At 49.2% G+C, this 24,135-nt stretch overlaps 2 protein-coding genes and 1 non-coding gene across 4 annotated transcripts; 1 reads left to right on the top strand and 2 right to left on the bottom strand.

The window, feature by feature from the left end:
- The first annotated feature begins 184 nt into the window (after positions 1 to 184).
- On the top strand, positions 185 to 2,174 carry Spryd4 (SPRY domain containing 4). Its single transcript, XM_059245207.1, has 2 exons — positions 185 to 286; positions 639 to 2,174. Exons 1-2 carry the CDS (start codon positions 202 to 204, stop codon positions 1,175 to 1,177), a joined length of 624 nt encoding a protein of 207 aa, XP_059101190.1. The 5' UTR covers positions 185 to 201; the 3' UTR covers positions 1,178 to 2,174.
- Gls2 (glutaminase 2) lies at positions 2,156 to 22,712 on the bottom strand. 2 transcript variants are annotated; one of them, XM_059245205.1, is made up of 18 exons: positions 22,528 to 22,712; positions 13,242 to 13,341; positions 12,753 to 12,874; positions 12,105 to 12,234; positions 11,280 to 11,359; positions 10,577 to 10,740; positions 10,272 to 10,330; positions 8,135 to 8,167; positions 7,831 to 7,889; positions 7,262 to 7,328; positions 7,090 to 7,140; positions 6,731 to 6,907; positions 4,674 to 4,805; positions 4,285 to 4,377; positions 4,059 to 4,120; positions 3,266 to 3,342; positions 2,937 to 3,000; positions 2,156 to 2,815 (listed from the first exon to the last, which is right to left on the bottom strand). In XM_059245205.1, the coding sequence occupies exons 1-18, from the start codon at positions 22,710 to 22,712 to the stop codon at positions 2,659 to 2,661; spliced, it is 1,812 nt and encodes a 603-aa protein (XP_059101188.1). In that variant the 3' UTR covers positions 2,156 to 2,658. The 2 variants fall into 2 exon arrangements, with proteins under 2 accessions (XP_059101188.1, XP_059101189.1); XM_059245206.1 differs by lacking the exon at positions 22,528 to 22,712 and adding an exon at positions 22,287 to 22,419.
- On the bottom strand, positions 8,830 to 8,907 carry Trnap-agg (transfer RNA proline (anticodon AGG)). Its single transcript has one exon. It is a non-coding gene; the product is annotated as a tRNA-Pro (tRNA).
- Positions 22,713 to 24,135: the final 1,423 nt, after the last annotated feature.

A 24,135-nucleotide genomic window follows, 5' to 3' on the forward strand; every position in this document is an offset into this window, starting at 1 on the left:
CTCCTTAGCAGAGAGGGGACCCACGCGCCGCTCCACAACAGAAACGAAGCAGCCTACCCACGCTAGCAACCCCACCAGGCGCTCTGCAGCGACCCCGGCCCGGAGGACGCAGGCGCGGCGCGCGTCACGTGCTGCGGGTGCAGCGCAGCCATTGGTCGGCCTCCCCGCCGGGGGGCGTGCCCGGTGCCGCTGCGGCAGAAGATGGCGCTGCCCTTTGCACGCCGCTGCAACTTGCCCCGCTGGGGAGCCAAGCCGTGGGGACTCCCTGCCGGGGGAGCCCGGAGAGGTAGGGTTGTTTCTTCCCGCTCTTTCGCTCCAAAGTAATTAACGTGTTGTCCCCAGAGCGCGCCCGGGGAACCCCACCCCTCGTTCCTCCTGCCCCGTCTGCCGCCTTGGCTTAGCAAGATTCCAAACTTGGGGCGTCCCTCTGTGGCTCCCCACCCCCACCCCGCCGTGATTTGCGGCTCCCCGGGGCTGCTATACTAAAGCGACATTTCTGATCTTTCCCTCTTAACATCTGACTTTTCCCATCATCATCGCCCGACCGCTTCAGATCAAAACCAGCCCTAGGGTTCTAACCTGTTACTACCTTTTTTTTCTTTTTCTTTTTCTTTTTTTCCCCTTTGCTCTGCCCTCAGGCATCAGTTTCAAACTGGAAGAAAAAACCGCCCACAGCAGCCTGGCGCTCTTCAGAAGTGACACGGCTGTCAAATACGGCATGGTGGGGTTGGAACCCACCAAGGTGGCCCTGAACGTGGAGCGCTTCCGGGAGTGGGCAGTGGTGCTCGCGGACACCACGGTCACCAGTGGCAGACACTACTGGGAGGTAACCGTGAAGCGCTCCCAGCAGTTCCGGATAGGAGTGGCCGATGTGGACATGTCCCGGGACAGCTGCGTCGGTGCTGATGATCGGTCCTGGGTGTTCTCCTATGCCCAGCGCAAGTGGCACAGCATGTTGGCCAACGAGAGAGCCCCAATCGAGGGCATTGGGCAGCCAGAGAAAGTGGGACTGCTGCTGGACTATGAGGCAAAGAAGCTAAGCCTGGTGGATGTGAGCCAGGTCTTTGTGATCCACACACTACAGACAGATTTCCGGGGCCCAGTGACGCCCGCTTTTGCCCTTTGGGACGGAGAGCTGCTAACCCACTCAGGACTTGAAGTGCCCAAGGGCCTCTAATGTGGCCATCATCTAAGTCTCTTAATCATGCTTAGGGCCAGCTTTCTGTTCAAAGAGTCTAAAGCTGTTTTACATTGTCGCAAGCAACTGGTAGCTCTCTCACAGTTCAGTTGGGATCCATCCTGTGCGCAGTATTTTAGTCACCTGCCTCTGGTCCTGCTCTGTGGAAGCAGGTATACAGCCAGACTTTGCCCCCACGTTACTGCCCGTTTCCTAGAGCATCAGGTGAATTTCCTCCTCCAGTTGCTTCCTTGGGTCCCTCTACTTGTGCCCAGGTGTCTTAGACTGTCCAGTCCCGGGGTCCTGTCTTTTAGCCACTACCTCTCCTTCCCTTACCCACATGTAACTTGTTTTGGGGGTTCACCAGATTCTCCAGAGTAAATGCTTGCTACCTCTGGCTGGAGGAGTGGTGGCCTTTTCTCCGATGCACCTCAGATTCTTGGGTTCTGGCTCCGTCCATGCTGTACTGACCCAGTAGGTCAGCACCACAGACGTCAGTCCTACACAGATGCAGCTATCCACACTCTGAGTCCGTCTATCTCCTGCACACACCTCTGATACCCAGCCAGTCTGTCATGACCATTGTGCCAGTTACAGCTGTGACCAAAGGTGGAGAGACACTGGAGGACCTGCGGGGCTGTCGTGCCAGAAACTCTTGTCTTTGAGAGGTTCCATCTACACATCTGCTACAGTTGGAAGCTTCAGGGAAGACAGGGGAGTTTTACATGACCCGTTTTGGAGCCTGGTCAGACCCAAAACTTCCATCCCCTTTGGCCACAAGATATACTTAATCAAAGCAGTATTTGAGGTTGAGGAAAACCTGGTGGAATACATGAGTATGTATGTGGGATATATATTGTTTGGACTTTGTCTGACCCTGTGGGACTGTAATTCTATTATCGATGATGGTGATGAAACTGTATATCCTTAAGGGAGAAAAAGAATGACTGGATTTAGAAAAAAAAATCATGTAATTAAAGTTTATTTGAACACAAAATACTTTCTCTGTCTATAAAATTGCTGTCAGCAGTGGCAGAATGTCCTGCTAAGGGGACAGATCTCTGCAGACTTCTAGAGCCAGGCGCTCTGGCTCCCACTCATGTCTCTTACTCTGTGGCAGATACATATGCATGGTGACTAGATTCTCTCCGAGGAAGTCTCTTGTTCTCAAGATGACTTCTTCAGAGAGGAAAAGGGGACCTGTGTAAAGACCTGGGCTACTTTTGAGTGGATGGAACCATTAAACTATACCTCGAGGTCTCTGTGGATTGCTACTGCAGGTGTTCACTGAGGCTCTTCTGTGTGCTCTTTGCTGAGGGAATGGGGTGTTACAATTCTCACAGAAAACACTGGCCTCTGTCACCAAATGGCTGTGTTGATCCCCACGGAAGCAGCTTCCCATAGTGTTTTTGGTGGCTGTGCGTTAAATGTATGGCCAGCTCATGCTTTTTCCTGAGCAGGGAGCTGCCTCCGGCCTGTGCTCACACCATGCTTTCTAAGTTCTCTTTGGACATGGTTTCAGCGGCTGCCTCGGCCTGACTTTCAGAGAGCATGTAGGAGTCATGGTAGTCTTGAAGCAGCTTGACCACCTCAAGGTGGTTGAACTGTATGGCATCATCCAGGGGAATGTTGCCCCACCTGTGAGGGACAAGGATCACGGTTAGGCAGGGAAGACAGGAGAATACCATAGTTCCACGTATATGCACAGTGGCTGCAGGGTGGTGGGAAGGCTGGGTTACCCTCCTTCGATCCTACTCACCTATCCTTGACAAAGGGATTCACTTTGCAAGCTTCGATCAGAAATTTGACAACTTCAATGTGTCCTAGGAATAGGGTAGAGGGGAAATGAGAGAGTACACAGGTAGGTCCTGAACCGTTGGGTGTCGACCCTCGGCAACTTGAGTCTGTGCCAAGAGGGGAGGAGAAAAGCCCTTGACATTTCCTCCTTTCCAGCACCTAGTTACAACCTGTCTGTCAGCTGTAGGACAAAACTGGCTGCTACCCTTTACGAGCACAATGATGGGGGGTGCGCCCCGTGGAGGAGAAGGGGTCTCTCACGCTGCGGTTCCTCTTTAACCCTTGAAATACCTTCAGCTGCGGCAACGTGCAGGGCTGTGCGGGAGTCGTAATCTTTCTGCTCCATATCCATGGCTGACAAAGCAAACCTGAAGGAAAGCAGTTTGGGTTACCCACGTCAGGCTAGAATCACTGGAGCGCCTCCTGGGCCGGACTGGATGGAGTCCCCACTTCCAAGGCCTGTGCCTGTCATACCCAAGTCAGTCAGGGTGCCTGCCATGAGTGAAGTTCTTACCTCACCACAGGCACTTTGATTTTAAAACAACAAACAAACCCTGAGGCTGGAGAGATGGCTCAGCAAAGTGCTTGTCAGGCGAGCAAGCGAGAGGAACAGAGACCTGAGTTTGATTCACACAACCCACATTAAAAAAAAAACAAATCAGGCATGGTACCACAACGCCTGTAATCCCAGCCTGGGTGGGAAACAGAGACAGGGAAGTCCTGGGGTGTGATGTGTTGGTGAGCTCAAGGCCAGTGAGACTCTGTCTCAGAAAGCAAGGTGGATGGACCCTGAGGAATGATACCTGAAGTTGTCCTCTGGCTGTCACACGTACACGTACCCACAAATGTGCAGCTGCACAAACAGATGCATGTACACAGATCACACACACACACACACACACACACACACACACACACACACACACGGACACACACGGACACAAACAGGCATGTACTCATTTAAATTGCAATGTGTCCGTTCTAACCCTAAAACTGAAGCATTTAGCAGTTTGCTATGTTGTGTCCTAATAAGATGTCTGACCCAGAGTATTTTATCACATTTATTTAGTCACAGAAGAATTACCTTCGAAGAGCTGAGACATCTCCACTATATGCAGCAAATAACAGGTTCACCACGGTCTTGTTCTGAAATGCACAGCGAACCCACCTGGGATTAATTGTGGCTTTGAATCCACCCATGCCCAGCTCTACCCATGACCCTCCGCCATGGATGGTTCACCAGGGACACGGCTGTGTTATGGGATGTTTCATTCTGAAATATCCGTTAGGCTACCTGGGGTTTTCCTTACCCGGACTTCTCCTCCTTCTCGTCGAGGGTCTAACTTCCGAGTACAGTGTCTCAGGTTGTCATAGTTGTGGAAGTTAAAGAGAGACACCAATTTCTAGAATTAGAAGCCAAAGGATTCGTTTACGTATCTCTTGCCTTTTCTAGGAGCTCAAAATTGCTTTAACTATAGTGCCTGCCATTAATTTATTCTTTTTTGTTTTTTTGAGACAAGGTTTCTCTGTGTAGACCAGGCTTTTCTAGAACTCACTGTGTAGACCAGGCTGGCCTTGAACTCACAGAGATCCACCTGCCTCTGCCTCCCGAGTGCTGGGATTGAAGGCGTGTGCCACCACTCCCGGCTCATTGATTTATTCTTAAACAGTATGAAGTACTGCACACAGAGCATCTTACCTGACAGAAGTTGATACCCCTCTGGCTGTTCCCCAGCTTGTCTAACGGAGGTGACAGACACATCATCCCCATGACATTGGGTACAACGAGGAGGATGGCTCCTGACACAGCTGATTTGGCCGGCAGACCCACCTGAGGGACAAGGGGGCGGGTCTCAGTGATGGCGCAGACAAGGCGACAGATACCCCACCTCAACATCTCAGCTTTTTTTTTTTTTAAGATTTATTTATTTATTATGTATACAGCATGTATGACAGCAGGCTAGAAGAGGGCACCAGATCTCATTACAGATGGTTGTGAGCCACCCTGTGAGTGCTGGGAATTGAACTCAGGACCTCTGGAAGAGCAGTCAGTGTTCTTAACCTCTGAGCCATCTCTCCAGCCCACGTCTCAGGTTTTTAATCTGCCCCTGACTACTGTCTTCTCCTACCTCGTGAATTAATACAACTAGGGGATGCTTGCTAAGACACGAACAGCACGCAGCTGGGTGTCGTGCTCAATCTAGGAAATGCTCCCCAGACCTCCCTTCAAAAAGAGATTTCATCTGACTTTCCATATAGGAGTGTATGTGTGTGTGCACCGCGTGTGTGCCTGGGGCCCGGGGAGGCCAGAAGAGGCCAGTGGGTTCCCCAGAACTAGAGTTTCAGATGGTCCTCTCCCAAAGCAGCAAATGCTCTTCAACACCCCGCCATTTCTCCAGCCCCAGGAAACGGTCTCTCGAACTTTTATTCCCCTGGTAGGAGAGAGACAAGAAGTGAACAGGGGCTTATAAGCTGGCTCATCAGGCAGAGGTGCTTCCTGAGCAAGTATAGCATCCTGAGTTTGAGCCCCAGAATCCACAAAGGTGGACAGAGAGAAAAAACTCCACAAAGTTGTCCTCTGACCTCCACACATGCACCATCATGCGTGAACATACACCGATGATAAATAAATTTTTAAAATTTAAAAGTGGGACCTTGGGGGCTGGAAAGATGGCTCAGTGGTTAAGAGCACTGGCTGCTCTTTCAGAGGACCTGGGTTCGGTTCTCAACACCGGCATGGCAGCTCACAACTGTCTGTAACTCCAGTTCCAGAAGATCCTACTGCCCTCTTCTGGCCTGTGTGAACACTGTATGCACATGGTATACAGAAACACAAGCAGGCAAAATGCTCATACACATAACTTAAAAATAAATTAAAAAAAAATTTTTTTTTTCAAGACAGGATTTCTCCATGTAGTTCTGGCTGTCCTGGAACTTACTCTGTAGGTCAAGCTAGCCTTGAACTCACAAAGATCCACCTGCCTCTGCCTCCCAAGCACTGGGATTTAAAAAATAATAATAAAATATTTAAAAAGGGGTATCTGGATAGGTGGCTCAGTAATTAAGAGCCTGCACGGTTCTTGCAAAGAACTCATGTTCATTTCCAATCACCAAAACTGGCAGGCTCACAACCACCTGAAATTCCAGCTTGGGGGTGGTGGTGGGTGGTGGTGGATCCAATACTCTCAGTGGGTACCTGTACTCACCTGTACATACATACTCCCTCATAATAAAAATGAATCTTCAAAAACAGATAAAATAATTATAGCAAACACAGAAAAGAAAAGGACTAGGGTGCTCTGAACAGAGGTGGAGGAGGCAGTTTTGTTTGAGTACAGAGATCAGAAACACCTCCACAGCCTGGGGATGCAGGTCAGTGGTACAGCACTTGCCCAGCACGGGTAAGACCTAGGTTTGATCCCCAATGCCAAATCAAACAAGAAACAAGTCCAGCCGTGGAAGTGCATGACTGTAGTTCCAGTACTTGAGAGGTTGAGGCAGGAGGATCACTGTGAGTCTGAGGCTACAAACAAATCAACCATGCATCTCCTTGGAAGTGAGGTCTAAGATGGGAGTCAGCCATGTGAAGGGTCTACATATCTGAGGAATGGGATGGACTTGGCAAACTCCCCTAAGGACTCTTAGCCTGTTTGCCCGGGTAGATGCTTGTGAAGGTGGCAGGAGTAAGCTTCACCCCGTCCTCTCTTCTTGGCACTGGGATCGTGGCAGAGGGACAGCTGAGCTGGGAGCACTCACGTGGAAGGCAAACTGGCCAGAGAAGTCGTACATGCCGCAGGAATGCATGAGGCTGAGGGTGTTCCGCACGGCTTCAGCGCTCAGGACGCTCTCGCCCGTGATGGGGCAGATGCCACCGTTGGCAAGAGTGGCCGCCATGACGCTGCCTGATTCGCAGGTGACCTCCACGGAGCACAGCTATGGAGAGAGGAGAGGTCAAAGGGCAGGGCGGGCACGGACACAGTCATGAAGAGTGATGTTCTTGACATCTAGAGCTTTCAACGCGTCTCACAGGGCAGCCAGAGAGGCATGTCTACCCTGTAACCCAGAGAAAGAGGGCTGTCTGTCCTGTTCCCTTGGCCCTGGGAGTGTCTGCATACCTGGAAATAGAGGTCGAGGGCAGCCATCATGTCCACTCCCTTGGGGAAACACTGGAAGGAAGAACAGTCTCTTCAGCACATAATTCACACGCCAGAGTCACACAGAGTCTCCAGCCCCCTGACCTGGCGGCACAATTCTCAGGGACCTTCTCTACTGGCCTCTCCCAGTTACCTTCTTCTCCTTGAGGTAATAGCCAATGGCGTAATTCCGATCTCCAGTTTCCTTCTCTGACTGGAATCTGAAGCAAACACCACATTTAGTGTTTGACGTTTAAGAGGTGGGTAGAGGGAGAAGGGGGAAACGTCCTTCCCCGGATACAGAACTCTATTCCCTCCGTCAGACTGAATCAGGCCCTTTAGAACATCTCACAGAGTACCAGTGGGAACTTCTGAACCTGAGCAAATACTTGGTGTAGCTTTGTGGCAAAATGTAAACAGACCAAAACCAAACCCACCCAAAGCTGTCTAGCCGTTCTGTCTAGGGAATATGGCAAGGCTTTTGGCTCTGGGAGTCTTGACTAAGGCTTAGGCACAAACTGTCACACTGCATTACATGCAAATCAGAAATGGGCCGCTATTTCTCCAATGAATGGGCTCAGAGGAAGCTGGGAGGCCGAAATTCCCCTTGAATTCCTTCTTAAGATGATATCTATTCTCTTTCTCCCCCCCTTAACCCTCCCCACCAAGCATACACATATACAGCAGTACAGTGTACTCAGCCAGTCCTCTAAGCAGCCTTACGTGGCATTGCTGAACCCCATGAATTCATTCCCAGCCATCTTGTTCAGATACTGCAGTACCTGGAGGAGAAGAAGGGCAAGACAGATGCCTTTTGACTAAAGAGCCCTAGAAAATGCAGCTCAGGCCGGCAGGCCACTCAGAACCTCTCAGTCCTATTCCCAGCTTTACCCAGGGGAGCAGGGGTCCCCACCCCTCTGGAGTTAGTGCTTCTGTGGTAGGTTGGCTTAAGCCAGGCACTGGAGATAGCTGTAGAAGCCAGCGTGCCATGTGGAAGTCAGCCAGAAGATGAGCACAAGGAACTTACAAAGTCAAACTTCTCTGCTTTGTTACAGTCCATCTGCAGAGAAAGCGAGAGAAAGCAGTCAGTGCTCCGGCCTCGACGGATGGGAGACCGAAGGCCCACGAGGGCGTGGTGCAGCTGACATGCTCCGCTAGCCTCACTCCTGGGGACGGTACGTTTTACAGTGTCTCTGGCTTGTTCTGAGACAGGCCTGGGTTGTCCAGGCCGGTCTGTGAGTTAGTCGTGGACCTGTGTTCCTCTAGTCTTTCAGTAGCTGGTGTTATAGGCACGGGATCCTTCTTGTTTAAATAGCCGAGACCTTTCTTCCTGCAGGTATATATATGTCTAGTAACAGAGAAAACCAAACTGCTAACCAGTTTGGTGATGTGTGCCTATAATCCCAGCACTTGGGAGACTGAGGCAGGAGAATTACTGAAAGATTTCAAGAGCAGCTCAGCGACATAGAGAGATCTTGCCTCAAAAAAAAAAAAAATTTAAATTATCAAGGAATGAGGATTCAGATAACCTCACTGCATCCATTGGCCTCATCCCTCCCCAGCCTCACCCCTCCTCAGCCTCACTCCTACTTTCCAGCCTCAATCTTAAGTCCTCATCCCTGTCTCCAGTTCTGTCCCTAAGTTCCACCCCTATCTCTGATTACTACTATCCATTCTATTTATGTATGTATGTATGTATGTATGTATGTATGTATGTATGTATGTATTTGGAGCTGAGAATCGAACCCAGGGCCTCGTGCTTCCTAGGCAAGTGCTCTACCACTGAGCTAAATCCCCAACACCCATTTTATTTATTTTTTAGTAAAGGTCTCATGTATCCCAGACTAGCCTTAAACTTCTGATCTTTCTAACCGTACCCCCCAAGTTCTGGCATTACAGGCATGTGGAACCATGGTACAACTTCCTTTTTTGTTGTTGTTGTTGTTGTTTTGTTTCTTTTGTTGTTGTTGTTGTTGTTTTGGTTTTTTTTTTTTTTGAGACAGGGTTTCTTCGTGTAGCCCAGGCTGTCCTAGAACTTGCTTTGTAGACCAGGCTGGCCTTGAACTCAGAGATCTGCCTGTCTGCCTCCTGAGTGCTGGGATTAAAAGTGTGCACCACCACCCCTTGGCTCCCGCTCACGTTCTTTATACCCCATTCGCTAGCCTTGCCCTAGCCTATCCCTGATTCCCATACCCTCTGTGGCAGAAATGGGCTATGTCTGTTGAATATTCAATTACGCTGATAAATGATTTTTCTTCCACTACCAGAATTGAAACTAGGACCTCAGGTAAGTTGGTCAGATGCTCTGCCACTGAGCTACATCCCCTCAGCTATACTGTTAAAGGAAACAGAAATAACTTCTTTTCAGCAGTACCCGAGAGGGAACCCAGGGCCTCCACAGATGGTGGGGAAGATGTTCTGCCAATGCTCTTACCTCATCCCCAGCTCTGAACCTAAAGTTTAGAGGGAGTCAGATGAGGCAGATCCCAAAGAGAGGACTGTAGAAAGAACGTCACAGAACAGCGGGACACACTGGCCTTAGTCCCCTCCCCCAGATTCACTGCTTCCTGCATAAATCAGCTATAGAGTCAACACTCCGGGGACTCTGACACCCGAGTTCCCGGGGTGAGGGGTGGGGAGGGTTCCTAACACCACCTTCCCAGGAGGGGCTGTGATTGGCCCCATCGTGTGGCTGCCCACACTGCTCCCAGGTTCTTGCTCAAGTCCTGAGAGACCTGCAGCTAATGGGCCTGTCTAACACCCATGCTCAAGGCCAACTCACAGGTCCAGGTGACGTGAATAGCTGCCCTGGACTGGCCATTCACCCTTTTCTCGGTATGCCTCTCACCCAGGAGTGGCCAATCAATGCCTGATGGTGCTGTCCTCCCCTTGCCTTTGGCCTTTGCCTCTTGGTCCTGGGCAGGGGTCATGACCTGCTCACTTCTGGGCTGCAGAGTTGTAGGTGGGGGCAGGGAGGGTGTGAGATAACTCTCACTAACATCCATAGCTTATAACACACGGCCTCCTGTTGTATTTTTCCATGCCTCTTATTAACCCTCAAAGGACTCAGCACCCCACGAGTCTCCCCAGACAGACGAGCAGGGGTGCAGGAATAAGGGGGATTGAGAGAGCATCAGCTTTCAGAAGGTTAGAATGGCACTGACCTTGATCAAGGAGCTGACCACAATGGCGCCGGCATTGACCATGGGGTTGTGGGGTATCCCTGGGAAAACACAAACCACACAGTCTTGTCAGTCACTCACGAAAGCTCACTTAACATCGCTCCCAATCCAAAGCTAAGCGGCGCTGGGTCTGGTTCCTACCTGGATGGGAGAAAGGGGAAAGAAAGAAAGAAAGAAAGAAAGAAAGAAAGAAAGAAAGAAAGAAAGAAAGAAAGAAAGAAAGGAGGAGGTGAGGTGCAGGGCTAAGGAAAAGGCAGAGGGTAAGCATGAGCCCTGGAGATGCTCACCTTCCTCATTGAGGGAGAGTTTGTTATAGCGCAGACCACTGGGTTCCTTGCCCACAAACTTGTGCACGTAGTCAGTGCCTAAGGTGCTCACGGAGATGGCGTAAGTGAGGGGCTTGACACAAGACTGCAGGCAGAAAGGGATCTTCGTGTGGCCCACAGAGTGCCTGGAGACAGAGAGGCCCCATAGAAGGGGTTGGGCTTTGTTCTGCACCTGCTCCCTGCACCTGCGCCCTGCAGCTGTGCCCTGCAGCTGCGCCCTGCACCTGTGCCCTGCACCTGCAGCTGCGCCCTGCACCTGCACCCTGCACCTGCGCCCTGCAGCACCTTCCTCTCACCCAGCAGCTCTTTTTGTTTGTTTTAATTTTTATTTATGTGCACTGATGTTTGACCTGCATGTATATCTGTATGAGGGAATCGGATCCCCTGGAACTGGAGTTACAGACAGTTGTGAGCTGCCATGTGGGTGCTGGGAATTGAACCTGGGTCCTCTGGAAGAGCAGCCAGTACTCTTAACCACTGAGCCATCTCTCCAGCCCCCTTGTTTGTTTTCTGAGGCAGGGTTTCTCTACAGTGCCCTGGCTCTCCTGGAAGCTGCTCTATAGACCAGGCTGGCCTTGAACTCAGAGATCCTCCTACCTCTGTCTCCCGAGTGTGGGAGACATGTGGCATGTGCCACCAAGCCAGGAATCACCCCGTATCTTACCGCTGACCATCCACAGTGCACAGGGAAACGCCCCAAAGGTCTGGGTTTGACTTGGCCAGGTGAGGGATGTAGGCTGCCACCTGGGCATGAATAGGCAGAGAAAGGGGAGACAGGTGAATATGGAGACCAATACAGCTGAACTCAGGGTCATAAACTTTGGTAGAAGCTAAAATTCTGTCACCTACATGGCAGATGGGTTCCCTTCTGTGTACTGCTTCCAGAAACACCCAAGCCTTCCCTGGCAACCTTACCTCTCTGTAGCCCTAACCCTGGAGGAATAGCAGTAAAACCCTGGAGGGATAGACCATTTAAAATAATAATAATAATAATAATAATAATAATAATAATAATAATAATAATAATGGTGGGGTTGGGGATTTAGCTCAGCGGTAGAGTACTTGCTTAGCAAGTGCAAGGCCCTGGGTTCTGTCCTCAGCTGGGGGTGGGGAGGAGGAGGCAGTTCTAGGGCTGGGTTTTCAGGTTCAGTCCCTGTAAATCTCCTTGAAGGCTCGATTGAATATCTTTACTTTGAGGCAGGGTCTCCCTATGAAACCCAAGTTGACTTCAAACTTCTGATCCTGCCTTAACCTCCCGAGAGTCGAGATCATAGGCCTGTGCCACCAAGCCTAGCTTCTGCCATCCATGTCCACAAACACCTAAGATCCTACCACTCGCTGTTAGAGTCACATGTAGAAACACATGGAACCCTGTCCTTATTTCTGGAGGTTCTGCTTCTCATCCTCTATCACTGAATCCCCAGCCCCAAGGAGTCTCTGTATCTGGCCCAGAGCCCTCACGCCCCACCCCCATTTCCCTGGCCCTCACTTTGCCTCCAGTGAGCTCTTTGGCATCCTCAAATATGCGATCCACATGGCCCGTGAACTCCTCAAAATCAGGAATGACAAACTTCTTTCGGAATGCCTGAGTCAGGAGCACAATGTTGCTGCTCACACACCTGGATCCCAGATACGAGTGTGTTAGGGGCTGGAGAGGAACAGCTGGGACAGGAGCCATGGAGGTTGTGGATAAAGAAGGTTGTGAGTGTTCATCTGGTTTTGGACTAACAGCTGTGTGACTTTTGGCATGTCATTTTAATCTCACGAGGCTTAAATTTCCTAACCTCCAAAATGAGAGGTTCTAAAGACACAGGAAGATATCCCAAGACATAATGAGAAAAATATTAAAATCAAAATAAGCATAGCATATGGGCTTCAGTGTTGAGAAGTCCTAATATATACAGTCATAAATGTACGTGAACACAGGACATTTTCTAGAACACACTCACTATCTGTTAATGTTTACGTTTGGGAAAGGGGCTAGGACTGGGTAGAGAAGAAAATATTATTTTTCATAATGAGTATGTATTGCTTGTATAATAAATAAAACAAAATGAAGGGCTGAACTGTTTAATTCCCAAGACTCTTCCTCCTACAGAACAGTTCTGGGGGCAATGCTCGTTTCTGGGGTTCTCACTTTTGGAAGAGATCTCGGTCTAAGAGGCCACCACTGCTGGACTCTTGGACCATGCGCTGCATCTTGCTCATGCAGTCCTGGAGCCGTGGGTCTGACGTCTGCAGTCCAGTGGCCTTCAGGGCCTTCGGGGGAAAGAAGAGGCCTGGTCAGGTCAGCCAAGGACAGCAATCTATTCCTCAATCTTTCCCAATAGATACTCAAATCACTCAACCTTAATTACTACAATAGGCAGAACAAATGGGTTGGGTACTAAGCAAAGAGGAACTGGACCAGCTTTAAAGGTCAACAAGTCTCTTGACACTTTCCACAAAAGGTGTTATCTTCTGGACTTCGGGGAAGGATGACGGTGTTGGCTCCCAGGCAGCCATCATCCCTCTGTGTTTCTGTCCTCACATAACAACCCATGAGCTGCCCCGCACTGTCAACCAGCCTTTTCTCGTGTTCCAGAGACTCTAAGGAATCAGGTTCTCTGAACGGGCAGTCACTTACCGTGGTGAACTTGTGGATGGGGATTCGTTCCTGTCCCTCAGCAATGGTGTAGAAGAGCAGGTCACCAAGTCGAGGCAGCATGCCGCTGTTTGATGCATCACTGTTTGGGGGAAGAGGCAGGAAGCAGGAGCCTGAGGATGCTCCCTCTCCGCCTCCCGGAACATGGATCTGTCATCCTAGGCTCCTCCTCTGAGCCATCTGACAGTCTGTAATCCTAACTTTTGCTTCTAGCCTGAGATCTTGTAAATCTTACTCTCTAGCTTTCTTTTAAAAGAAACTCTGAACTTTCAGATCTTTATTTCAAGCTGCCTTATAGATAATTCCACTTCTAGATGTCCCATACACACTGAAAACTGAACACATCCAGCGCGAGATGTCTCTTCTCGTGAGGGTTGGTCCATGAATACCCACCTGGATGCCACGCTGAAATACAGAATTATTTTGATTGTTCCCACACTCTATCTGGATTGGTCACTAACACTGGATGACTCCATCTTCACATTTTCTCTCAAATCCACCCTCTTTTCTCCTGTACAGAATAGTGTCCTAGAAAGCGTCCTACTTAGCTCCCTAATTGCTATATGACTTAGGTAGCTCATTTGCTAACCTGCTTCTCCCTGTCTATGGAATAAAGGTAGAAAGGTCTACTTTATGTGGATAGGCGGTGTGAGGCTTAAGGCCATACTCCACGATAAACTCCAATATAAAGTAAGCCGATCGTCAGCTTCCTGCCCGCAGTTTGCCACTGTACTCCTCTGCCAGCCACGCCAGCTGCCATTCTGAAACTTAGCATTTCTCCACTCAAAATCCTAAAGCCGGGCATGGTAGTGCATGGCTGCAGCCTTTAATCTCAGCACTCGGGAGGCAGAGGCAGGGGCAATCCCTGATTTGAAGTTGTAGGCCAGCTTGGTCTACAGAGCGAGTTCCAGGACAGCCACAGTTACACAGAGAAAACTTGTCTCGAAAAAACAAAAAATCCTGTGGTATAGCTGGGTGAGGTGGCACATTCCTATAATCCTAAAACTTGGCAGGTAGAGGCAGGAAGATCAGGAGTTCAGGGTCATCCTCAGCTGCGCAGTGAGTCTGAGACCAGCCTGAGCTACCCGAGACCACAAGAAAAACAAGAGTTTGAGAATGTCTCAGCAGTGAAGAGCACCCATTATTCTGGCAGAAGGTCTGAGTTCCCTTCCCAGCACGCATGTTGAGCAGGCAGCTCACAATTGCCTGTACCTTCAGGGGATCAGATACCTTCTTCTGGCCTTCATGGGCAACCCTCCCCAATAAATAGAAATAAAAATAAATATTAAAACAAAAACCTCAGTGCCAGCCAGGCATGGTGGCACACGCCTTTAATCCCAGCACTCCGGAGGCAGAGGCAGGGGGATCTCTGTGAGTGTGAGGCCAGCCTGGTCTACAGAGCAGTTTCAGAACAGCCGAGGCTATACCGAGAAACCCTGTCTCAAAAACAACAAAACAAAATCCTCAGTGCCTACAGATTAAGTTCCTTTTATCCCTTTCTCTTCTTCTTCTTCTTCCTTCTCCTTTACAGTACAAATACTTTAACAGTTCTCAGTCATCCTGTGGTCCAAGTACTGAATAATCAGGACCTAGCTGCTAGCTCAGCCTCAGAACCTTCCTGACTCCAGTAGAATGTGCATATTGCTCTGTGCACACTGCCTTTCAGACTGCAGATGCTGGGATGCTGGGCGTCATCCATAAATTCTCCGTACACCTGCCTGTACTGTCCTTAGAAGCCAATTCTGCTCAGTACGCTGGTGACCCTGGACAGTCTATAGGTCGCACGCAACTGTGTGCAGGATGATGGCAATCTCATGGAGAGTGTTTTTGGTTTCTTTTCTTTGTTGGGACAGGATTTTAAGATGGGGTCTTGCTGTGTAGCCTGGCTGGCCTTAAACACACGATCATCTCTGCCTCCCAAGTGCTGGAATTACAAGCATGATAATGAATAACCATGGCTAGCTCTTTTATTATTATTCTCATAATTTCACACATATATAATGTATTTTTATCAAACCTACCCCCATTTCCTCTAATCCCCCCTCCCCCCCACTCTCATGTCTGGGTAGTTCTCAATTCTTAGCATGGCATCTACCACTCTTTAAAACTACACCAATTTCCCAAGTCTTTATCATTCTTCCCTATGGTGGTTATGCTAACTAACTCCATACCCCAATCATGACTTCCTCAGTGGGACAGACATGATGAGGCTTTGTGGCCTTTGCTCATACTATAAGCCCTTCATGACTTTCTTCTTCAACTGGCTCTCAAGGTGCAGGCCAAATGTAACCAACCCTGTGGCAGCTGTCTTAAATCTCCAGATATTGTTTATGCTGCTAGTATGTCTCACACACATCCTAATGAATGTCAGGTGGCTCACCCACGCCACTGTTGGGTCCCTGTGCTTGGCACATCTTTCTCTCCCTAGACTGAGCAAAGTATCTAAAACACATGGACCTCCAATAACAATGACCAACCTACATATACTAGAAGGCCCTTAGACCCCAAAGTTCACTCCCACTTCTAGAAAACTCCTAAACCACCCAAAGCAGTGGTTCTCAACCTGTGGGTCACAACCCCCTCTCTTTCACAGAGTTCGCCAAGACCATCGGAAAACACAAATATTCAGACGCTAGAAAGATCTCCCCTGTTCATGGGTCTGCAGGATTAACAGTAAAAATGGCAATCTTACCAAAAACAATCTACAGATTCAATACAATCCCCATCAAAATTCCAACACATTTCTTTGCAAGCCTTAAAAGAACACATCAAAATCCCAACACAATTATTTACAGACCTTGAAAGAACAATACTCAACTTCATAAGGAAAAACAGAAAACCCAGGCTAGCTAAAACAATCCTGTACAATAAAAGAACTTGTGGAGGTATCACCATCCCTGATTTCAAGCTGTACTACAGAGCTATAGTAATTAAAAACAGCTTGGTATTGGCATAAAAAACAGACAGGTTGATCGATGCAATTGAATCAAAGACCCAGACATAAATCCACACACCCATGGACACCTGATTTTTGATAAAGAAACCAGAAATATACAATGGAAAAAACTCTTCAATCAGTTGCTGGTCTAACTGGGTGTTGGCATATAGAAGAATGCAAATAGATCCATATCTATCACCCTGCACAAAACTCAAGTCCAAATGAATCAAAGACCTCCACACAAATCCAGATACTCTGAACTTGACTGAAGAAAAAGTGGGAAATAGCCTTGAATGCATTGGCACAGGAGACAATTTCCTGAACAGAACACCAATAGTGTAGGCAATTAATAAATGGGACCTCATTAAACTGAAAAGCTTCTGTAAGGCAAAGGACACCATGGCAGCCCACAGAATGGGAAAAGATTTTCACCAACTTCACATCTGACAGAGGGCTAATATCCAAAATATATAAAGAACTCAAGAAACTAGACATGGACAATCCAAATAATCAAATTGAAAAATGGGATAAGATCTAAGCAGAATTCTCAACAGAGGAATCTCAAATGGCTCAAATGGCTGAGAAATGCTTAAAGAAATGTTCAACATCCTTAGCCATCAGGGAAATGCAAATCAAAACGACTTTGAAATTCCATCTTACACCTGTCAGAATGGCTAAGATCAAACACACAAGTGACAGCTCATGCTGGAGAGGATGTGGAGCAAGGGGAACACTCCTCCACTGCTGGTGGGAGTGCAAACTTGTACAGCCACTATGGAAATCAATATGGTGGTTCCTCAGAAAATCAGGAGTCAATCTACCTTAAGACCCAGCTAGCTGGGCAGTGGTGGCGCATGCCTTTAATTCCAGCACTTGGGAGGCAGAGGCAGGCGGATCTCTGTGAGTTCGAGGCCAGCCTGGTCTCCAAAGGGATTTCCAGGAAAGGCGCAAAGATACACAGAGAAACCCTGTCTCAAAAAACAAAAAACAAACAAACAAAAAAGACCTAGCTATATCACTCCTGGGCATATATCCAAAGGATGCTCTATCCTACCAGAAGGACACTTGCTCAACTATGTTCATAGCAGCTTTATTCATAATAGCCCAAAACTGGAGGCAACCTAGATGTCCCTCAATCGAAGAATGGATAAGGAAAATGTGGTACATTTACACAATGGAGTATTACACAGTGTTAAAAAGTATGAGATCATGAAATTTGCAGCCAAATGGATGGAACTAGGAAAAAAAAATCATCCTGAGTGAGGTAACCCAGACCCAGAAACACAGTATGTACTCACTTATAAGTGAATATCAGCTGTAAAGTAAAGGATAATCATGCTACAATCCAGACCCAGAGAAACTAATTAGCAAGAAGAGCCAAAAGGGGACATGGATCTCCCTGGGAAGGGGAAAAGGAATAGATTTCGTGGGTGGACTGGGGACAAGGTGGGGATGGGAACAGGAGAGGTCAGGTGTTGGGAAGAGAGTACTGGGAGAGACGACTGGAATTAGGAGGCATTTGGGGGGAGTTGAGGTAGAAACCTAATGCAATGGAAACTCCCTAGAATCTATGAGAGTGGCCCTAGTGAAGACTCCTAGTAATGGGGGATACGGAGCCTGAACCAAGCATCTTCTGTAACAGGCAAGGCTTCCAGTGGAGGGGCTGGGACATCAACACAGCCACAAAGCCTTCTTTGTCTACAGTTAGTCCTGCCTGCAAGATGTGGTAAAGGTGGCACAGAACTTGTACTAGTGACCAGCACATGACTAGACCAACTTGAGACCCAAGCCAGGAGAGGGAGCCCATGACTGACACTGCCTGGATGGCCAGGAACCAGCTGCTGGACAACCCAGGATTAGAACCAAACACAACTGGCAAAAAAAAGTCAATGAAATGCTTCCTAATGATATTCTGCTATACTCATAGACCAGAGCCTAGCACAATCATCATCAGAGGCTTCATCCAGAAAGTAATAAGAGCAGATGCAGAGACCCACGGCCAAACATTAAGTGGAGCTCAGGGAACCCTGAAGAAGAGGGGGAGGAAGGATTGAAGGAGCCAGAGGGGTCAAGGACACTGCAAGAAAATCTACAGAATCAACTAACCAGGCCCATAGGGGCTCACAGAGACTCAACTGACAATCAGGGGGCCTGAATGGGTCTGACCTAGGTCCTCTGCACATATGTATGGTTGTGCACCTTGGTCTTCTTGTGGGACTCCTCACAGTGGGAGTGGGGGCTGTCTCTGACTCTTCTGCCTGCTTTGGGGACCTTTTTCCTTCTACTGGGTTGCCCCATCCAGCCTTTTTTTTTTTTTTTTTTTTTTTTTGGTTTTTTGAGACAGGGTTTCTCTGTGTAGCTTTGCGCCTTTCCTGGGACTCACTTGGTAGTCCAGGCTGGCCTCGAACTCACAGAGATCCGCCTGGCTCTGCCTCCCGAGTGCTGGGATTAAAGGCGTGCGCCACCACCGCCCGGCCCATCCAGCCTTAATGAGGGGAGGTGCCTAGTCTTATTATAACCTGACATGCCATCTTTGGTTGCTAGCCCTGGAAGGCCTGCCCTTTTCTGAAGGGAAAGGAGGAGGAGCTGATATGGGGGAGAGAAGAGGTGCAGGGTAGGAACTGGAAAAAAGGGGGGGGGGAAACTGTGGTTGGGATGTAATATATGAGAGAAGAGTAAAGACAGACAGACAGACAGATAGATAGATAGACAGGCAGATAAGGAAAACACAGATATTTACATTATGATTCATAACAGTAGCAAAATTATAGTTATGGAGTAGCAATGAAAATAATTTTGTGGTTGGGGTCTCTACAACATGAGGAACTGTATTAAAGGAAGGTTCCTAATAATAACTGTATTATTAGGAAAGTTGAGAACCATTGATCTAAAGACTTCTTGGTCTTCAAAAATTCTCCTATTAGCCGGGCGGTGGTGGCGCACGCCTTTAATCCCAGCACTCGGGAGGCAGAGCCAGGCGGATCTCTGTGAGTTCGAGGCCAGCCTGGACTACCAAGTGAGTTCCAGGAAAGGCGCAAAGCTACACAGAGAAACCCTGTCTCGAAAAAACAAAAAAAAAAAAAAAAAGGAAGAAAAAAAAAATTCTCCTATTAATGTTATCATACTTAGAAAACCTTTTGTTTTCTTTTTTCTTTTCTTAGTTTTTTGAGACAGTGTTTCTCTGTGTAGGCTGTCCTAGAACACACTTTGTAGGCCAGGTTGGCCTCGAACTCAGGGATCCACCTGCCTCTGCCTTCTGAGTGCTGGAATTAAAAGCGTGCTCCACCATGCCCAGCTTAAAAATTAGACTAATGACTTAATCCCAGCACTCTGGAGGCAGAGGCAGGTGGATCTCTGTGAGTTTGAGGCCAGTCCGGTCTACAGAGCGAGATCCAGGACAGTTAAGGTTACACAGAGAAACCCTGTCTTGAAAAACCAAAAAAGAAAAAGAAAAAAAAAGTAAGATAAGGAAAAAACCTAAAAGGAAAAGGAAAAAAAAAAACCAAAACCTTATTTTTGTTTTCTTGTGTGGTTCTAGGGGTCAAACTTGGAGCCTTGGGCATGCCAGACAATGTCCTACCACTGAGCTCCATTCCTAGAGCAGAGGAAACAGAGGAAATATTGTATCGGACTGTGTCCAAACAGGACAACTAGTTAAGATCCAGATCCTTTAAAGCTCTTTTGCTCAACAATCCGACTTCCAGAAATATATCCTTCGGATGTACAAAGTAACATAGTCTCAGATGCCCACTGCAATGTCGGAAGACTTGCCCAGTAAGGAGGAGCATATCCTCATAATCCCATAGCTCTTGGGAGGCAGAGGCAGGAAGATCAAGAAAGGTTCCAGGCCAAGTACGTCTACATAGGAAGTTCCAGGCCAGGCAACTCTACTTCTTCGGGAACCCTGTCTCAAAACAAATCGAAAAGAGGTATGCATAACTGGAGGTGGAGGCTAGTTCAAGGTCTCCTACATAAAGAGTTTGAGGCCAGCTTAGGCTATAAGAGACTGTTTCAAAAAACAGAGGACCCAGGTTTGATTTCCATCACCCATATGACAGCTCACAACTGTCTGTAACTCCAGCTCCAGGGATCTGACACCCTCTTCTGGCTCCCAGGGCACAAGGCAAACAAGCGGTTCACAGCTATACATATACAGGCAAAATGTCTATACACACAAACATAAAACTTTAAAAAGCCATTTAAAAAACTGAAGATAGCTCGGCAGAAAAGAGTGCTTGTCATGCAACCTTGGACATCTGAGTTTGACACATGAAACCCCAGAAGCCACATAAAGGGAGAAGGAAGAACCAACTCCACAGTTACCCACTGACCACGTGAGCACGTGGTACTCATACACATACAATAATTAAAAATCAATTAATTAAAAAATAAAACTCATAAATGGAAAATATAGCTTACCAAAGAATATGAATATTATAATTCTACATTTGTTAAATTATATGCACATATATATAAGCTATATATGGATATATCACAGTATTAACTATTTATCTCTAATTCTAATATTGGGATCTTTCTCTTTCTTTCTTTTTCTTTCTTTTTTTTTAATTGGTTTTTCAAGACAGGGTTTCTCTATGTAGCTTTGATGCCTGTCCTGGAACTCACTCTGTAGACCAGGCTCTGTAGACTCTGGCCTCGAACTCACAGAGATCTGCCTGCCTCTGCCTCCTGAGTGCTGGGACTAGTTATACACCACCACACTCAGCCTGGTGCCCTGAGGGGGCAGAATAACCCAGATCCCCTGGAACTAGAGTTATGGGTAGTTGTTAACCACTCTGTGGTTGCTGGGAACTGAACCTGGGCCCTCTTCAAGAGTATCAAGTGCTCCAGAGATGAAGAGCTGGCTCTGTGGTTAAGAGTACTTGTTCTTGCAGAGGCCCTGGGTTCAATTCCTACCACCTACATGGTGACTCACAACCATCTGTAACCCCATTTCCAGGGGATCCAACACCCTCCTCTGACCTTTCAGTAGGTACCAGGCATGAATGCAGTACACAAACACATGTGTAAACAAAACACCCATACACATAAAATAAAAATTTAAAAAAAAAAGTAACTTCATAAAGCCAGGTGGTAGAGGCGCACACCTTTAATCCCAGCACTGGGAAGCAGAGACAGGTGGATCTCTGAGTTCGAGGCCAGCCTGGTCTACAGAGCTAGTACCAGGACAGGCAGGGCTTCACAAAGAAACTTTGTCTCAAAAACCAACAACAAAGGTGTATGCCACCATGCATAGTGCTAGGTATTTTATTTTTAAATGTTTTTAAAAGATTTATTTTATGTATATGAATGCACACACGCGAAAGCCTGGGAGTGTGGTTGTGAGTCCTCATGTGGGTGCTGGAAATCAAACCCAGGTCCGCTGCCAGAGTTACAAGTACTCTAAATGAGTGGGCCACCTCTCAAGCCCTAAACTAAGTATTTTAAAATAAATCTGCATTACAAGGTATTTCCTCTTTGCTGCCCTCCTTTACCTTCCAAACACAGAAAACCCTCTACCTCATGGTGCCACACTCCCAGAGCCTATCACTCTCCAATACTGTTCACCCTGCTGCCTGGGCAGTGTGGTGGTGGTGGTGGCTGCCGTCGACTCCCTGGGTTGAAGATAGGCCCGAAGGAGAAAACTCTTCAGTTCAGGGAGAATGAGCAACGGAAGAGCTCTGACTCTGGTTTGGAAAATCTGTGTCTCACGGATTTTCCTCATTCAGGAATAATCACCACATTTGGAAACTTGGTATGAGTGTTTTGCCTGCATGTAAGATATTCAACGGCTAAGCTCTGCTACAAAACTACGCCGGACACATACGCACTTGCGTGCGCATCGGCAATGACGCGCACCACACATTCCCCACTGACGACACGCAGGAACAAGAAACACCACACAGACAGACCCAAGTGCACTTGAACCTGGGGCAGGAAGCTGTTCCATACCCACGACCTTCCCTAAAACACCAGGACCAGAGAAAGAAGAGGGGATGCGGATGGGCAGGTGTGCCCTCGGCCCTGCCCTCAGACTCTGGCACCAAGCAACACTGCGCGCCCATCTGCGCTCCCAATTAAGTACGCACCTTGGACAGGCATCATCTCGAAGACCGACCTGCCCAAACGCCCTCCCGGGCGGACGGCACCTGGCCGCCCGAGCGCGGCGGACCCAAAGCCCCACATCTAAAGGAAAAGGCATCGCAGGCTAGTGAGCTCGGAGAGGAGGTGAGAGGCGCTCTCTGGGGAAGGGCACTCCCAGGGAGCGAGCGAGAACGACCGCCGGAGTGGGAGCCAGCCTGTCCCCTGCCCCTGTCCCGCGAGCCTTACTGATCGGTGGTGTGCTGCGGCTGGTGGCTGTGCGGCGTCCCCCTGCCCTGCGCCGCGGCCTCACTGAAGTGGTACCGGACGCCCCCGCCCAGGAGCGGGCCCCGGTTCGGGTGACCCCAGCCTCCCCGCCGGCGGTGGCTGCCCGCGCGGCTCAGCGCGTTCTGCAGAGCCCTCATGGAGCGCATGCCCCCGGCGCGCCACCCGCTCTGCCCGGGCGCTCCAGACGTGCGAGCGGCGGCGAGGAGGGAGGGGCAGAAGAGTGGCGGGCGAGCCTAGGAGCGGGGGAACAGTCCGGCGGCGGCGAGCCCAGCCTGCGAGGTAAAGGGCCGGCTGGGTGGGTGGAGGTGGGGCCGGGGGAGGGGCCAGCCCCGGGGCGGCCGGGACCCTGCAGGTGCACCCATAGCCCCTTGTCTGCCTGCAGATCCGAGCGCCGCGGGCACGGGTGAGAGCCGCTGCAAGCCGGGGTGGGGAGAGGGCGGGACCTGGAGTCCAGATGGACAGGGCCCACGACCAATCATCGAGGGAGAGGGAGCGACGCGGAGGCGGTGGAAGCCAGGTCCCTGCGCCCGCGGACTCCCGGGCACGTCACTGCGGTGGTGGCGGGGAGAGAGTCCTGGCTCTGCGCCGCTGGAGTTGGAGGAGATGGGATTCTCTGGTGCCGATGAAAATGCTGCTCGAGAGGGAAGGATGGGAGAGAGCGGGACGCAGGAGCCGCCTAGCGACCGGCGGCGTTCGAAGGCCGGAACGCGCTGTGCGGGCTGCGGGCCCAAAGCGCCCCCCGTCACGGACGCGCGCGGGCGGTGAGTGGAGAGCTTCCCCGCCCAGGAACAGCCGCGCTTCAGTGCCAGTCGTTAGGGTGCGGGGTTCTTAGCGTTATCTCCCTCCAGTTTATTTGGTGTCCGTGGAAGACTTAAGTTCTTTCTGTAAAGTTCATGTTTTAAAATAAGCCAGTGAACACAAAAACCTTTTTGTTGTTGTTGTTGTGTTAGAGACGGGGTCTTGTGATACAGCCCGTGTTGCCTCAGCACTCAATTTGTAGCCAGGGTTGGCCTCGAACTCCTGGCAAACCTTCTGCCTCAGCTTCTCAAATGCTGGGATTACAAGTGTGTGCAACACACACACGCGCGCACACACACACACACACACACACACACACAGAGAGAGAGAGAGAGAGAGAGAGAGAGAACAAATAAGCAAAGAAACACAAAACATTATGTAAGCGCTCCCCCAATTTTGTTTTTGTTTTTTTGGTTTTTCGAGACAGGGTTTCTCTGTGTAGCTTTGCGCCTTTCCTGGAACTCACTTGGTAGCCCAGGCTGGCCTCGAACTCAAAGAGGTCCGCCTGCCTCTGCCTCCCGAGTGCTGGGATTAAAGGCGTGCGCCACCACCGCCCGGCCTGTTTTTTTTTGTTTGTTTGTTTTGTTTTTGAGACTGTGTCTCTCTATGTAGCCCTAGCTGTCTTGACCGTAGGTAGACCAGGCTGGCCTCAAATTCACAGATTGACCTGACTCAGCCTCCGGAGTGCTGGGATCAAAGGCTTTGGCCCAATTTTGTCTGTTTTGATCGCTTATCCCTCTCTTTGATGAAGAAAATACTATGCAGAAGCCT

The sequence above is a fragment of the Peromyscus eremicus genome, chromosome 18 (genome assembly GCF_949786415.1).
Source record: "Peromyscus eremicus chromosome 18, PerEre_H2_v1, whole genome shotgun sequence".
Classification (NCBI taxonomy): domain Eukaryota; kingdom Metazoa; phylum Chordata; class Mammalia; order Rodentia; family Cricetidae; genus Peromyscus; species Peromyscus eremicus.

Coding starts and splice junctions, on each gene's coding strand:
- Spryd4 (XM_059245207.1), top strand. CDS start 202: ATGGCGCTGCCCTTTGCACGCCGCTGCAACTTGCCCCGCTGGGGAGCC. Junction 287..638: donor TGCCGGGGGAGCCCGGAGAG/GTAGGGTTGTTT, acceptor CTCTGCCCTCAG/GCATCAGTTTCAAACTGGAA.
- Gls2 (XM_059245205.1), bottom strand. CDS start 22,712: ATGCGCTCCATGAGGGCTCTGCAGAACGCGCTGAGCCGCGCGGGCAGC. Junction 12,235..12,752: donor GACCGAGATCTCTTCCAAAA/GTGAGAACCCCA, acceptor TCTGGGATCCAG/GTGTGTGAGCAGCAACATTG. Junction 3,001..3,265: donor GCACGTTGCCGCAGCTGAAG/GTATTTCAAGGG, acceptor CCCTATTCCTAG/GACACATTGAAGTTGTCAAA.